Raw genomic sequence first — 15,785 nt, forward strand, 5'->3', positions numbered from 1 at the left:
CTGTACAACAAGGTACTCCAGTTAATGACACTTTACTCAACTGTATGCTATGCCACTCCACTCTACTGCACTCCACGCCACTGTAGTGTACGACATGCCACTCCATTCTATGACACCTTATTCCACTCTACACTGCCCCACTCTATTGTACTCCACTATACTCCACTCTATTGCACTTTATCCCACTCTACACCACTAAACTATACTTCACTCTGTGCCACTCCACTAGCCGACACTCTACGCCACTTTATGCTACTCTACAACACTGTACTACACTGTATGCCACTCTTGACAATCTACTCTACTCTGTGACCATCCACTCTACACCACTGTACTACAAAGTATGATACCCTAATCAACTTCTTTCTACAATACGTCCCTCCACTAAATGACACAGCACTCCACTATAAGACACTCTTCTCCACTATACCCTACGGCATTACACTTGACAAATCTCCACTCTGACACTCTACTTCATCCTACTTCACTCTAAAACACACTAATCCACTCTGACAGTCCATGACACCCTACTCTACTGTTCGACACACCATTCCACTTTCAAACTTGCTGCTCCAGTCTACGATACTTGATGCCACTATTCTGTGTAACACTTTACTACACAGTGCAATACGCTACTTCACTTTACCCTTTTTCAATCAATTCCAATCTACAGTATTCCAGTCTATGACAATAGACTTTACAACACTCTCCTTCACTGTACTGTACAACACTCAACATGACTCTCTATGTACGACACTGGAGTCTACGATTTGAAACACATTTTCATTAAAAAAAAATTAACAAAGAAATTCAATGAAAAAAACAAAGCTTAAACCTTGGTTATAGTTAGGAAAACTAATTTCCTCTATACAGACCAAGTTTAAACCATACAAACTTTAAAAATTGTAAAGTTGTAGTTACAACTGTCATTTACAATTCATCCCCCACCTTTGAGTTATTATACGTAGCATACCTAGTTACACACTTCAGCTCCCTAAACAGACAACACTAACTATAACTTGCTTTCTACTGTGCATGTGTTGTGGCAAATAATGTAATTTGAGAAGTTATAAGTGTTGTTTTGAATGCTATCATTTCACATGCTACAAGTGCTTTAGTATGCAAGGGTATAAACAGTGCATGGAAAAGGCATCAGTTATAGTTAATGTCGTTTGGCCAGTGAGGTGACAAGACAATGTTTGAAGGTACACAACTTCTTTAATACACACCCGGGCATCTCAGGTAGGGCCGGAGAGTCCAGGACCACCAGCAGGTCAGTCCTCCCTCCCGCCAGCCTGGAGCCCACATTGAAAGTTCACCCTATTCCAGGGTCAGACAGTCCATGCAACAACAGGAGTCCACTCCATTTCTTGCCCGGGACACTGCCAGTCCTTTTCCTTAACATTAGGGATGGGTGGGTGGGAAATTCGCTGCTGGTTTGCCGCTTCAGGAGTTGCTGGAAGGGACAAAGAGGGTTTCCTGACCTCTCCCGCAGCTTTTATAGATGCCTGACGTCAGCAGGACCCAGGCCTCACTTCCGTCCACCTACAGAAAATAGAAAGCAGACTGGCTCTCGCCCGAGATGCCACTAAGGGCGCCACGCCCCGAGGTGCGGGTGGCGCCAGTCATAGTGGGCATGCATCGTGCGACTCACCCCAGTGAGATATCCCTTGACCCTCCCCATCATCTAGCACCACAGAGAGACATCAGGCCGATAGTTAGTCTTCATGGCGTAGTCTTTATTACACCTTAAAGTATTATTCTTTAATTTGTTCATTGTCAACACGCTGGACATTTTATTCAAGCATAGGTAAAACAACCACAGGTAATGTAGCCCCGAAGAGGTAGGCTCCATCCAGCAGCAGATTGTCTTTTCATTCCAGAATCAAACCCTCTGTGCTTGCTGTGCCAGCAGGCCCCAACTTGCACTGTTTATCAGCAGTAACTCTGTAACTTTCCAGTCCTCCATCCCGGAGGCACTTAACACCAGGGCACCGCTTAACGTCTTGCCCACACCAGGGTTCCGGACCACCGGATACCCCACAACGTCTTTAATACACACCCGGGCATCTCAGGTAGGGCCGGAGAGTCCAGGACCACCAGCAGGTCAGTCCTCCCTCCCGCCAGCCTGGAGCCCACATTGAAAGCTCGCCCTGTTCCAGGGTCAGACAGTCCATGCAACAACAGGAGTCCACTCCATTTCTTGCCCGGGACACCGCCACAGGGCGAGGAGCTCACTGGCCCTCCCCCTCCTACCGCTAGACCAACCGACCCTACTGCAATGGGCACTGAACTGGTTTTGACAAATAACTCAGGCCTTTCATTGGACCGATGCCCCCATCCGACCACTATGGCTCCTTAAGTTATCAGGGTCAGCTTATTAATGCCTGCCCGTGTGAATTGGGGTCCAATCCCTATGATCCTGCCCCCCTCTGGGAAGCACCTGAGTATTGTTGGCATACACCTCACTCTATATGATATCCAGCGTCTTCCGAATATGGCCCTGCCCATATATAGGGCAACCTTACAAGAAATGATAGGGACCCAGCGAGGGGTGCCATGCAATAAGCTATGCAGGTAAGGCCACTAACTGCAAACCGTGTGCCACCTCCGCCCTTTGCGGGTGGGGCCTGGTTGGTACCGAGAGAACAAGCTAAGGCCTCAGGTACCGCCTCTGTGCTGTTAATAACCATTGCCCGTGACTAACCTCTACCTCACCATAACCCATCTCGATTCGTACCCTCCAGGTCTCTGATACCCCATTCATCCCTTACCCATAACATGACCAAGTGCCTGGGGGCCAGATAAATCTCTTCCTGCTCAACGAAATCCCGGTTGCCTCCCATCTACCTCGTCCTGCACAAAGAAGACAGATGTACTAAGCTTGTACTGATAGCCGAGCAGCTCCTTGTGCTATTCCATGTACTTGTTGCTGTCACGACCATTTGCTTCTCTATAGCCTGTGATATCCTGACCCGGACCCTAACCTTAAAGAGGAGGCAACCGACCGCCATGTTATGATGGTATTAGTTTTAAAATGCTGCACCCAGTGGTGCCTTGCATATCTCTTGCCCTATATGCCTTCCTAAATCACCCGCTAGTTTCAGCGGAGCACCGTATTGTGTTTACCCTGTTTGCCCATTTAGAGAACCTAAGGGATGAGTGGCCGGACCAGATTACTTGGAATACCACTGAAAACCAAATCCCCCCCCCCCCCCCCCCTGCTGGTGAAGGCCAGATAGACCTCCTGTGGTCAAGGCGTTCCTTCAGATTTGTGAGCACAGCCTGCCCTGCCCCATCCCGGGATGTTGAAACTCAATCACCCATGAAATTACTGCCTCTGCGCTACCATTTATTGGATGCCTTTATCTTCCATTGTAACGGAAAACCGCCTTGCTGTGTTGGATACACTGCCTTAATGGCCCAACTGATAATAGCGTTTTAAATACCCCTTTTCTTTAGGAAAAGATTTGTAGCCCCCCCCCCCCAGAGCCCAACCTGAACCTTTCCTGCTATCCTGATTAAATTAAGACCCTAATCCCCCGATTTGCAAATACCTAATACTGCAGCAAAAGGTTCGCAGCTGAGATTTCTGCTCCTGCTATCCTTCTCTGTCTGTGCTTCATAGAGACCAGCTGCGTTTGTAGCTCCCGCCGGACACCACACAAGATTATGCCAGTGTCCAACATGAGGCAGCCCCCTATGCTTTCGTTGCCTTATTGATACCCTACTGCTGTTCCTATCATTGTCCCACCGTACCTAACAAGTGACCCACAAGTCTGAGTTAGTATCATTCCTTAGCCTTTTGAACTTACACCATTGCCAACCATAACATACACATGTGGGAGAACGTTACATACCCTCCTGAGATCCTCCTCCCTGATTATCAAATGTAACTCAGCATGAATTTGATCCATGCACGGAAGAAACAAAGTCTTGTCAGGGGCATCTTGCAGGATGTAATGCAACTGGGTCTACCTGAATCACCTCCTCTGGTGATGCCGCCCTCCCATAAACAGAACCATATTTAAGACTTATGTTCATGATGGTGTACATGCCGACTCACCAGGAAAGACATGCTGGGACCCGATCACCCCCCAACCCAATTAGCTTGCTATGTTACCTCACGTGAACCCCCTGGATGGGGTGAGCTAATGTGTATGCACATAACACCCATGGACCACACCATAAGGTGTGAGTACAGTAATGTGTGACTTCGGCCAGACCAAGCTCAACCTACCAGTGTCATTTGTGAAGCTTGCACTTGTTAATATGTGACTTCGGCCAGACCAAGCTCAACCTACCAGTGTCATTTGTGAAGCTTGCACTTGTTAATATGTGACTTCGGCCAGACCAAGCTCAACCTACCAGTGTCATTTGTGAAGCTTGCATTTGTGTGATCTGCAGGATGGGTACAAAATGTGTAGCCAGCCCTTTACATGCAGGGCCCCAAATGTTTATCAGCTGGTAGAACTCCCACACGTGCCAGAAATGTAGTGTTTTGTGGAACAATGAGTAACTCTGTGAACCAGTGTCTCTTTCCTTAACTGACAAAGCCAAGAATGGTTATGAATTTCAAGCTGGCAATTGTGACGTCATTGCAACAGTACACTGTTGTTTACTTTCATGTCATACATTGCTGAAATATTATAAATATCGCCCTGACATCTTAGTGACGTTTGCAGTTGTGACACCACGACAGTTCTGTTTTTATCAGCTGCTAAGATACAGTTGTGTCACAGATTCAGGTATCAAGATACAACACCTTAGAGTCAAGCTGACAAAATGGTGGTCTAACCCCCATACTACAACCGAACCGAAAGAAGCTTCCTACTTGTGGTCTTAAACAGAAGAGGATTGCAGGGATACCAAGCGGTAATCTAGTAGCTGTTTTCCTGGATATCGCCTCCGCCTGCAGTAATTTCAAATTCATGAGTGGCTAACGATATCTGCATTTCGAGCTGGGAATGTATTTTTACTTAAAAAGGATGGCTCACTGATGGGCGAAATGATTTTCCTTGTGCCTTCACCCCCCTGAATTGAATGAATGAAAATGAATTTGTACAGCCCGATTGCTGCCCTGGGGCGTCCAAGCGCTAAATGGAACCAGAAGGAGGTGTAGTGAGGCTGGCAGAACTGGGAGGAGGGGGAGGGGGCTGAAGTGATTACGGGGATTTGAACAGATGTGTTTTAAGTTGCTTGCGGAAGGAGGTAAGGTTAGGATTAGATCTCAGGTGAAGGGGAAGGGAGTTCCAGATTTTTGAGGCGTTGAAGGTGAACATTCTTCCGCCTGCTCTGGTCCTTTTAATTCTGGGGACTGTTGCCAGAAAAGCCTGACTAGAGCGTAGGTCTCTACCTGGGTGATATTGGCTAACTAGGCTACGCAAGATTTTGGGGCCCGAGTCCCAAAAGGCCTGGTGGGCGATACACATTGCTTTGTAGGTGACTCTTTTTCGTACTGGCAGCCAGTGAAGTCTGGTCAGTGCCTCCCTGACTAGGGTTCTGCGGGGAATTTGCAGTAGGGTACGGGCCGCACAGTTCTGTACCAGTTGTAGTTTATTCAATGTGTACTCTGGGGCTCCCAGATAAAGGACGTTATTCGAGTCCAGGCGTGATTGTATTATGCCCTGTATGGCTATTTGTTTTGCCTCCATTGGGAGCAAGGGAAGAACCTTCTTCAGTGTCCGGAGAAGTCCAAAGCAGGTGGCGCACATGTGTATTCCGTGAAAGGTCTCTCCATAAAATTAAGCTGAGTGTTGCCATCAGTTACCTTTCACTTGAACAGGAGTGGTATGTGTAGAGAATAGTTACAGCTTCAACAGGATTGTACCAGAGACACATTATGTACTCATTCCTTTTGTTTGGATTGTTAATTCAATACAAATATCTCCGCTGCATACGCAGTGCTTCGGATCTCTCTAGGACTACACCCTAACAGATCAGTTTCACCTTTCGTGTATCGTCTGACACTCCCATCAGCTCTGCACCATGACACATCCCAAAATCACAATTTCTAAATGGTTTTTTTTAATGCAAAGGTTATCACACTAGCCGCTACTCCACGACCTATTTCGCAGATGTCGCTCCTTAACAGCGTAAAACTTTGTTACTGTAGCCATAAGCGCATACAATTGTGCTCAAACTAACTATGCTTTATGGCTCAGGAGGTTGAAAGACCTTACGTACTCGGTGTAATTTATTATCTGGGACTAACGCTGCCATGAAAACATAACCCGGACGAACAGCCACCTCTTGGTGAGATGCAGTGTGTACCATATGGTAGAACAGGTGCAAAACTTTGATCTTCTAAACAGTGCTGTGTCCCTTAATGCCACCAGTGGAACCCCTGCATCTCCACTTCTCTAAAGCGAGGACAGGAAAACCCCTGCCCACCGTTCTCGGTCCGGTGAAGAGCGATGGGCCGACCCCGAAGCGTAATTGCGTACTATCGGACCTCAGTCACTTCTGCCATTGAGTTCTTACACCCAGTTCCCCCCTCCAGCCGCCTGGCCAACCAAGGTTAAAGTGGATGTGGGAATATGTAACCTTTACCCTGGTAATGCCATCAATAAAAAAAATCACTGCCCTTAGAAGACAACAGCTTGTTAATTGTGCTGCCCCTGTTTGCTCCTGCTTCAAAGTCTGAAATGCACCTTTCTTCTGCATGGAGACCGACTAACCCCTGACAAACAACTGCAGGCCCCGCACCTTACTACCCATCTGTTAAGTGTTGCCGACAATATCATGCTTCATCTATACCAAGTATTACCTCTCTCATGTTCACCTTATTTTATCCCTGTGATTTCACCTAACCTCCGTAAGAAAAAATGAATTGTTCGGACTCACCAATCCTTGGCCCCCCTGTATGCTGAAAACTAAAGCAACAACCCTTCTCCACCTGCATTCCTTATGCTAACCGCCTCAGTTAGTATAAGGAATGCAGACCTCACTTCCGCCAAACAGGCCATTCATCCCTTTTCGTACTCCCCGTTGGTGCCACCAGCGTACAAATCCATACAGCGATCATTCAGCTGCTCGAGGGAGGTCCGGATCTTGCTCGGTGACCCATCTCCCTTCACCACCTACCGCAAACACAGACCGGAGGAGAGACAACACAGCATTAATCAGATTGCTGATACAGGGGGGAACTTCACATACATTGTACTCGGCGATAATGTTACCCCATATCAAGGATAGTTAAAACCCAGCCATAAGACTCAATCCCCCCCTAGTTGTCCATAAGTTATTTGCGGGCGCAATCGTCGACGGATCCATGGCTACGCACATGGTAGGCTCCTCGGCCATGCTTCTCCCTATTGATGCTGATGCCCCTCCCCCTCAGCAATATCCAGCTGGATGAATTTACGGCAACATCCGCTGTTCCCACGCCTAGGCCTGAACGTAAACCCAAGCCCCATGAAATAAATCATCAAACGTGGAAATTAATCTGTTCCTCATTTTCCCCGGCCGCCTACTCGACCTCTATATCGCGCTCCCCCGGGATATTTCCTATCCTAGAGCCAAGATTTACCTTATCTCATTAATGTATGCAACCGCCACGCGCCAAACCTCCCCCAGGCATCTGGTACACAAAATCATGTATTCACTTAGTTAAACCCCGCGCACGCAAGGCACTCAACCCGGGGCATTTGGTTACTTGGATTACAGACCTTGATGCCAAGAAATCGCGGACCAAACCCCGCGCCCATCCGTACCTTTATTCTCCGCAACTCGTTAAGCTCCGGACTGCCCTTCATGACCTTTAGTGCGAAAGTCTGTTGTTCCGACCCTCTGCGATGAGCATCCTGCCATTAATTTACACAATGCCGCCCACGCGCCACCTCCCCAGGCATCGGGTACACACAAACCATTTGTGGCCTCAGTTAAAACTCGTGCCCGCAATGCTCTCCACCCACTGCGTCTGGAATTAAAAACTTTGACACCAAGAAACCGCGCTTCCACTCTCCACAGTGACTCAATACGGCTACGCTATGAGGCCCCTCCCTGACCCCCGAAGCAGCCTACTAACCAGCTTTCATAGAAATCGGAAACCCTGGAAATTCGCTGCTGGTTTGCCGCTTCAGGAGTTGCTGGAAGGGACAAAGAGGGTTTCCTGACCTCTCCCGCAGCTTTTATAGATGCTTCACGTCAGCAGGACCCGGGCCTCACTTCCGTCCACCTACAGAAAATAGAAAGCAGACAGGCTCTCGCCCGAGATGCCACTAAGGGCGCCACGCCCCGAGGTGCGGGTGGCGCCAGTCAGGAGGTGTAAATTGGAGTTATAATTATAACTTTACAAAATGTAATGTTTGTGTACTTTGTTTGGTTTGTATAGAAAGTATACATAAGGTATTTCTAACTATAATTTATCCTTAACCTTTGGTTTTTTCATTGTATGTTAATGGTTTTTGTTTTTTAATAAAACTGTGTTTTAAATCGCACTGTGGTTTTACCGTTGAATTGAGTGTTGTAAAGTGGAGGGTAGTACAGTACATTGAAGGCATGTCAGAGTGTAGTGTCGTAGAGTGAAGTATTGTAGAATGGAGTCGAGTGGAGTGGTGTAGCATACAGTGGAGTAAAGTGCTATACAGTGGAGTGGCGTGTGTGTTGCATTGTGGAGCAGAGTATCACACAGTGTAGTGGTGTGTTGTAGAGTAACGTGGTCTGTCGAACAGTAGAGATGAGTTTTGTACAGTGGAGTGTTATTGACTGAAGTATCATGAAATGGAGTGTGGTGGAGTGAAGCGTCACTGAGTAGTGTCGAAGAGTGGCATAGAGTGTAGTCGAAAAGAGTGGAGTTGAGTGTCATATAGTTTAGTATTGTCAAATGGAGTGTCATGCTATAGAGTGGCAGAGAGTCTTGTACATTGTAGTGTTGTGCAGTGGAGTATCATTATTTATGAGAACACAGTGCATGGTAGAGTGGTGAGTTATAGTTAGTGTTGTCTGGTTAGTAGGCTGAAAAGTGTGTGTAATAAGGTCCACTAATTATAATAATTTGAAGATGGTAATAAATTGTAAATTGAAGTTATAACTATAACTTTGAATTTTTTGAAGGTTGTGTAGTTTAAACTTGGTTTGTATAGTGAAAATACATTTTCCTAACTATAACTAAGCTTTTTTTTTTTTACAGAGTTTTATATAGCACGAACTTGACCCGAATCGGGTATCAGAGTGCTTTACATAGCACCAGTTGCATTACACAAGGACACATTCATTTTTATTAGGCACTGGGAGATTAAGTGATTTGCCCACAATCACAGGATGTTCAGCGTGTTTGTCGAGACTCAAACCCGATTCCCCAGATTCGAGGTCAACCACCCTAGCCATTAAGTCAACTCCTCTCCCCTTTTAATCTATGGTTTTCCTACACAAGTTGAGAAAAAACAAGTTAACAATTTAAGCCTAACCACTAGAATATGGTTATATGTAATATGTGAATCTATACTGAATATAGTGTGCAAGCCTGTATTACAGGTAAGTAACTTGTTCTACTCATGTCCATATATTTCAGCATCAGTGGCGTATTAAGTATTTGAGCCATGAGAGCAATCAAAGGGAGAGCATAATACACAGTAGAATTTAACCTGATAGAGTGAGTGCCAACAATAAGGAATGGGTACTGAATATGAGCAAGTGGGGAGTCCTGTTTCTCTAGACACCCCAAGAAAAAGTTGTTTTCTGTCTTTCTTGAGTGGAAGAACAGATATAAGTTAGTCTGGTTTTGCCTTTATGTCTTACGTTTTGGATTATCAATATGTGGCTAAAAGAATGTACAAACTAGTAGTTTTTCCTAATTGATGGAATATGTATAATGATGTAAATTTACCATTTGTTTTTGATTCTCAGACCTTATTTAATCCAAACAAAACTGTGGTGAAGATGTTTCTAGTGACATATGACTTCAAGGACATGCCCTCCAACCATGTGACCTTCCTACGCCATCGGATCTTCCTCGTGCCAGTCGAGGAAGAAGAGGGAAGCAGTGAAGGGCACAATGGCTGCAGTAGCAGTGACGCAGGGACTAGCACAAAGGAGAAGGGAAGGAGGATCCTCTGCTACCTAATGCACCTAAGGTGGGTAATTTCCAGGGAAGGCTCCAAAAAAGTGGCAGATGGGCGGAGCCACAGTAAGTGCATGCGCCAGCAGAAGACGCAGTAGGAGTCGAGGTGCTGCAAAGCCTGATTAGAAGTTCTGCAGCCTGTCAGCCACAGTGCATCTACACCCAAACTCCACAGAACTTTCACCTAACTTTCCTCGGTCAGGATGTGCTGTGGAGCCACCAGCGGACACATGGCTGGAATACTCGAGCCTTGATCTATACAGAGACCCTGTGCAGCTTAAGAGCTGATTTGACAGGTAAGTAACATTTCTCATGTAATTCGAGGAGAGATTTATTTCAGTTGGAAAACTAAAGCTTTTGGAATATTAAACTCTGATGGATGTTTATTTGACGTGAGAACTTCAGAAGTGCAGAATTCTTGTTTAAAGCCTGTGAGGGGAGAGCTGGTCAGTTTCGGCAAAGGCTCTGTGCCTATCAAAAAAGGGGAAAGGATAAGGTGAAGTGCATGTTCATATGTGATGTGTGTTTGAGTGAACCATGATGATGTTGGTTCCTATCAGTTTGACTAAATACTACTTCCATATTGGTGACCACGTTTCTTCACTGTAGCACTTACTCTCATTTCATTCTGCCCAGAATTGATTGGAGAGTTTAAACCATTTATCAGAGGCCTTTTTAACTGAGGGCTATCCCCACCTGATAACCCTGAGGGGACTGACTCTGGCGTCTTGAGTCATCGACTCAGTATACCGCGGCGGCTTCTAAAGAATTCTCTACTGTGGGCATCCGCTGTTCAGTGCTGGTTTGCACCGGCCTTGCCCCTGACTCTGTTCTTCCCTAGTACTCCTGGGAGGGCCAGGATACGATTGGTTTCTGACCAGTGCACTGCTGAAGGGTTTTCACTGGGAGCTGAATGGTATGTTTAGTCTCTCCTCTACGGCTAGTCTTCTTCCTTAGTGCTAAACCCAGATTCAAAACATGGCTTTATGGGATGCAAACATGGCTGTAGTCGCCGTGGCATCCTTCTGAGGGTCGGACTGTCTCCATCAGCCTGCTTTCACCTGTGCTTCTTGCAGCGGCTCAATATGCAACCCGCCCCTTCCTGACCCTCAGCCCCCGCCAGCATTGTTTCTACTTTATTTAATTACATTTTATTTAAGGCTATTCACACTGCCTGAATAACCTGTCATGCCTACAACCTCAATGATTTATTGAAAACATAACCCTGTAGGGTCTATATCCTTGTCATGTGCTGCTTCAGGCTGGAATCTTCACAGCATTTGGTGATGGCTGCAAAGAAAGCATTAGGTTTTTTAAAACCTCAGCATTATGCTTTCACACTTGCAAATACCTTTCTCTTTTTATATATATATGTATATAACTGGAGTTGCCTGTTTCAAAAGAAGTGTGTGTGTGGCAAGAGCCAGGTTTTAAATGTTCTCGGGTTTTTAATTGTGTAGTCAATTATTCTTATTCTAACATAATTTGAGTCTTAAACCTGCCTGAAATGGGCTTTCACCAGTGAAACTCATTTTGAAGGAAGGAATCAAGTGGAAAAGGTTCACAAGGTAAACACTCTTAGCTTAGCCCAGATGGGAGAGTTCTAGCCTGAAGGTTGTTGCTTGTTCAACTTGAGGATTAACTAGGTAAGGGTAAATTCAACGTAAAAAAGATTCTTTGGTAATTTAATTAACTGTGCCCCTAAGGGAGATATTATAATCCATACTCACAATTAGATTTCTTACATGGTTTGATGGATTTAGAAGGGTCTACATTTGTCCTGATATACAGGTGGTCACTAGTCTGTTTATAAAATTTTTTAGAATCGATTAGTACGAAGAGCTTTTCAGACAAGAATTCAACACAACTTTGGATTAATTTGCACAGACAATAGGACTACTATGTATTGCATACAAAAACATAGGGGACTCACTCAATTGTGCCAAAAATTCAGCATTGTGTGAATTTTCATTAGATATCAACGCCTTGCTGAACACCTATTGGGGTGGACAATGTCTTTGGAGATGCAGCAGTCCTCAACCAACTCAAATAAGAAATAAACATTTCTCCATGTTGGAGAACATCAGCAGCTGACCCATTTGCCCCAAGGTGAAACACAAAATGTCAGGACTCTGCCGCCAGATGTGCACACCTGCATTTCAGGGCAAAGATCTTACGTTCCCTCAAATCCAACTTGCAATATCTGACCCCACTACTACATGGCAGGAGGGTGTGCAGTTTGTAAATCTACATTACTGCAAACTGATTGTTATAGGTAAGTAAGATTTTCCATTCTGTAGCCAAATGGCATAACATTCTCAGCACCTTAATTTCTGAAGGTAAGGGGAGATTAAAAAACAAACCTGTTGATGCCTGCCACAGTGGTAGGTATATCAATACAAGTATTGACTGCCTCAGATGAGTACAGAAGGGTACTACAAAATCCCAGTTACAGTATGTGAAAACCTTCACGAATTTAAGGATGGAAACCCTCACCCTCCTGGCCCCTTTCCGATGGAGCTTGATGCCAGCTGTTATGGATACTTTGCTATACCACTCGACTGGTATATCTGGTGTGAGGGTAATATGCATAGAAGAATAAAAATAATGTGGGAGGGAATAGTTCAACCCCCTAGCCAAGGTCAACATGTTTCTGTCTATTCAACCATTTAAGTAGTTGTCGGTGGCATTCATCAGGACTGAAGTCACCCTCTGCTGAAAATAGTAAGATCAAAGTAATAGATTTCTTATGTACTCCCTGCATTGGTTGTGTGTCAATGATGTCGGGTAACCGCTTCAATCATCTGAAATGTAGGTCTGAAAAGAGACAATTGACATTTTGAGCAGCTGCGCAAACACAGTGCTGAACACTCGAGTGAAGTGGAAATTTTGGGCATACTGCAGTGCAAACTGGTGGTGCACACTAATGCTCATACCTGTATCTTAACAAAAGGGTCATTTGAAGAATTTTGAATTCTATTAAGGACAACGGAGGCGAGGATTATACTTCTAATCTCTTTGCTTTTTAGGTCTCGTCTATTATATCCCGCAGGGATTAATAGGCGAGTATATAGTAATATAGTAGGCAAAACAAAATCTCTACCAACTGCGGATTACGTCCAGTTCATGTGATGCACTTGTGTGAGATGCGCGTGCACGTCAAACCCATCAGCCTTGCATCACACTTCAATGGAATGCGCTCCCAAGCTGCTCCCCTGCCGCTCGGCCTCACTTCTCACTCACACCCCATATGCTCGTTCCCTCCCACTCGCTCGCTCCCCTGCTCCCCCCATCCGACTTGAAAAGAAGCCGCTCGCATCACTTGAAAGGCCCCCCCCCCTGTCAGACTTCAAAGCCCCCCCCCCCCTGTCGGACTCCCCCGTCACAGCAATGCCGAGAGCTTGTTTCACTTGGGGCACGTCACATGCGCATATTGGCATACATGGTTGCCAGGCCTTCTTTTCATATACTTGGCCGACAACACCATTATACATTAGAGTTTATTAACCTTGATTTAGTTTTTAGCATTAGCCGTCTCGAATGTACAGCTTTTTACTTTGCCATATTTTTGTCTCATTCCTGCGTTTATAACAATTAGGATAGCCACTATGGGGACTGTTGCATATTCCTGATTGTCCTATTTCTAGCTCCATGGTCTCGTTCGGCATTCAACGCTACTTCATTGTCACGCCTAAGACGCCGAGTACTTCCCAGTCTTTTTAGTTCCCCACACAATCACAGTGCGGCACCTTTTTATAGTTTTGCATGTTTCTTTGTTCAGCTTGGCCTGATTGGTGGGATCGTTTAATCTATAATTGGCCCGCCACGTAGACTTGCTCAAAGTTGTAGCAGGAGAGGGTTTTTTCCGTTTTGGCGATGTTCATGCAACACTTGTGCAGCACGTTATTCCAAACCTTGTTCTGTTTTGATTTCAGCTTTGCTTGATTCGAGAGACATTTAATTAATGTTAGAATTGCAGGCCTGGCGGGGGCACCATTTTTTCTCGCCACCATTCGACATGTGAACCACCCTTGCCACCTTCCCCTTACTCCCAGATACACACTGCCTATTTCCTTCGTCCTCACCCGGGTTTTTTTATACATTTGTTGCTCTGCAGGCCCACGCGCTTCCCTTTCAGAGGGGGTAATAAACCCCTCGGTGCCCTCTCCGTAGACAAGGCTATTTTCGTTTTAGAAATGTAATTCTACCCGCCTACTTTCGCTTTCCTTCAACCCTTCATTGGCGCCTCTTTACACAGTGCTCGACACTTCCTTGGGCGGACCCCTTGAATATGGGGTTCAGCCATCCATGGGTCCCACGCGCGTCTAGTTTTATACTCATCTGCTCTCCTGTCTTTTTTAGGTCTCGCCTAATATATCCCGCAGGGATTAATAGGCGAGTATATAGTAGGCAAAACAAAATCTCTACCAAGCGCGGATTACGTCCAGTTCATGTGATTCACTCATGTGAGATGCGCGTGCACGTCAAACCCATCAGCCTGGCACCCATTTGCTCCCCGAGCCAGGCATCAGAAGCATCAGACTTCAAAGGAATCCCTTCCGCTCCCCCGCCACGCCACAAACCACCATTTGTCGCATCATCGCATCAGACCCGCTACAGCAATGCCGAGAGCTTCAGACTTCAAAGGAATGCTCTCCCCTGCCCCCCTCTGCGCAATGCCAGAGCTTTTTTTAAATCATTTTTGTGCACCACTCGAATGGCTGTTAGTGCCTTACTATTCCTGAAGCACTCACAAACGTCATGTCCAGACAGTTGTGGCTCCGACTTGTTTTCTCGGGCATCTTTCATTTTTATATTGTTTTTAATGTGTAGCCAGCTGGGGCTGAAATCTGAATCGGTTTTCAGTTTGACATTCACACCATCACCCGGGGGATCAAAGCGTAGTAAAACGTTCAAATAGCAGCAATTTTGTGCGGGTACTTGAAACCCGACCAGTCTCGTTTTTTTGTTGATGTTTGTTTTCATTCAAGCTAATTACAGTGAAGGAATAAAGGTGATTCAGTCTATCGACTTTGTCTGGTTTAGACTTTTGTTTAAAGTGCATGTAAAAAAGGTTAAGGTAATCTATGTCAATAGTATTTATATTCCTGCCTTTTGTCATGGCTCATGGCGCCTCTCACAACTGCCCCTCCCCCACCCCCACCACAGAGCGCGTCTCACGGCCGCGCAGCCGTGTCATCGCTTTCACTTTCACGGCCCCGCAGCCGTGTCTCTTTCAACTTTTCTTGTACTGCTATTGAGTTCTATCTATTATTAGGCAGCCAGTTTCACCACTGGGTATGACAGAAAGTAATTTGCATGCTGTTCGTTGTAAACGCGAAGGCCTTTACATGTGATGAATATGGCGGGATGGATAATGTGCGTGTTGGCGGGGATGTGTACATCCGGTGCTGTGTATTCTATTAGTAAAACAAACGAGAAATCTGCCCAGTGTGACATCGTGCTCTCCGTAGAACTCCACACTCCAGCTCCACCCTCCAGCTCCACCCTCCAGCTCCACCGTCCAACTCCACCCTTCAACTCCAACCTCCAACTCTAACTCCACCCTTCAACTCCAACCTCCAACTCTAACTCCACCCTTCAACTCCAACCTCCAACTCCAACTCCACCCTTCAACTCCACCCTTCAACTCCACCCTCCAACTCCACCCTCCAACTCCACCCTCCAACTCCACCCTCCAACTCCACGCTCCAACTCCACC

General features: G+C 45.9%; 1 protein-coding gene across 4 annotated transcripts in view; it reads left to right on the forward strand.

The window, feature by feature from the left end:
* Window positions 1-15,785, forward strand: part of ATOSB (atos homolog B) — a 373,752-nt gene that overhangs the window by 341,315 nt on the left and 16,652 nt on the right. For all 4 annotated transcript variants that reach the window (XM_086960246.1, XM_086960245.1, XM_086960248.1 and 1 more), the window contains one exon: window positions 9,850-10,076. In XM_086960246.1, the coding sequence (XP_086816372.1) occupies window positions 9,850-10,076 (227 nt within the window). The remainder of the gene's footprint in view (window positions 1-9,849; window positions 10,077-15,785) is intronic.

Source organism: Lissotriton vulgaris, chromosome 3_1, assembly GCF_964263255.1.
Source record: "Lissotriton vulgaris chromosome 3_1, aLisVul1.2, whole genome shotgun sequence".
Classification (NCBI taxonomy): domain Eukaryota; kingdom Metazoa; phylum Chordata; class Amphibia; order Caudata; family Salamandridae; genus Lissotriton; species Lissotriton vulgaris.